The sequence below is a fragment of the Salarias fasciatus genome, unplaced genomic scaffold (genome assembly GCF_902148845.1).
Source record: "Salarias fasciatus unplaced genomic scaffold, fSalaFa1.1, whole genome shotgun sequence".
Lineage (NCBI taxonomy): Eukaryota > Metazoa > Chordata > Actinopteri > Blenniiformes > Blenniidae > Salarias > Salarias fasciatus.
The window spans coordinates 57,289-58,727 of NW_021941266.1; the positions used below are offsets into that span (position 1 = coordinate 57,289).

A 1,439-nucleotide genomic window follows, 5' to 3' on the forward strand; every position below is an offset into this window, starting at 1 on the left:
GAGGAAGATTTCAGAACCGTGTGTTTGAGTGTATATTTTCTTAAAAGTGGAGCGCACAGTTGAGGGAGGCGACTGAATGTTTCACTTCTGGGGGATCATACAGAGGCTCTGGGAGGCAACATGACTGTAAAGACTCCTTTTTAAAGTGAACTTTGCATAATATGACTCCTTTAAGCACTCCCAGTGGAGGTCAGCTGACGAAAACACTCATAGAACCCAAGTCTGGATCCAGATGTTAGATCAGGACTTCTCAGTCCTGGTCCTTCAGGTGACTCCTCCTCCTGTGACGTCATGTGACTCCTCCTCCTGTGACGTCATGTGACTCCTCCTCCTGTGACGTCATGTGACTCCTCCTCCTGTGACGTCATGTGACTCCTCCTCCTGTGACGTCATGTGACTCCTCCTCCTGTGATGTCACGTGACTCCTCCTCCTGTGATGTCATGTGACTCCTCCTCCTGTGGTGTCATGTGACTCCTCCTCCTGTGACGTCATGTGACTCCTCCTCCTGTGATGTCAGAGCAGTAAGTGATGTAAGGACTTCCTGTCTCTGTCTGTCTCTAACTGTCCTCCTCTGGTGTGTCCTCAGTCCCTGCAGCCCTGGAGGGGGGACAGCCCCCCCCTGCTCCTCCTCCTCCTCCGGTGTCCTCCTCCCCCTCCTCCCCCTCGGAGGCGGCCGGCCTCCTCCCGTGGAAAGGAGGCCTGGGTTCTCCTCCTCCCTGCGTCTCCCTGGAGGCCACTAAAGTGATCCCTGTGGACCTGCAGGAGGCCTGGAACCAGAGCATCTCCTCCCTGGAGAGCGTGTCCTCCCCCCACGCCCCCCCGGAGCCCCTCCACCCCAGGATCAGCGCCCTCTGCAGGGCCGGAGGGCCCCGCCCCGCCTCCTACACCCCGCCCGGCACCTCCTCCCTGAGGGAGCGGGAGGAGGAGGAGAGGGAGGAGGCTCTGCAGGAGGTGCAGCCTCTTATGCGGCCCCTCCCCCCCCCCCCGCCCCCCCCTCCAGGCTCCGCCCCCGGCCCCGGCAGGAGGAGGAACCCCTGTGTGTACCTCCGGAGTCTGGTGACGACGCCCCCTGCTGAGACCAGCGAGCCACACAGCCGAGGCCCCACCCAGCTGTGAGCCGACCAATCAGAGAGCAGGAGCCCCTCCGCCAATCAGAGAGCAGGAGCCCCTCCACCAATCAGAGAGCAGGAGCCCCTCCACCAATCAGAGAGCAGGAGCCCCTCCACCAATCAGAGAGCAGGAGAACCTCCACCAATCAGAGAGCAGGAGCCCCTCCACCAATCAGAGAGCAGGAGAACCTCCACCAATCAGAGAGCAGGAGAACCTCCACCAATCAGAGAGCAGGAGCCCCTCCACCAATCAGAGAGCAGGAGCCCCTCCGCCAATCAGAGAGCAGGAGCCCCTCCACCAATCAGAGAGCAGGAGAACCTCCACCAAT

At 60.6% G+C, this 1,439-nt stretch overlaps 1 protein-coding gene across 1 annotated transcript in view; it reads left to right on the forward strand.

Annotated features, from left to right (window-relative positions):
* slc9a5 (solute carrier family 9 member A5) overlaps positions 1-1,239 on the forward strand; it is a gene marked incomplete at its 5' end in the record, with an annotated part of 29,600 nt that extends 28,361 nt beyond the window's left edge. Inside the window, one exon of the mRNA XM_030086868.1 lies at positions 588-1,239. Coding sequence (XP_029942728.1) covers positions 588-1,117 — 530 coding nt within the window. The remainder of the gene's footprint in view (positions 1-587) is intronic.
* Positions 1,240-1,439: the final 200 nt, after the last annotated feature.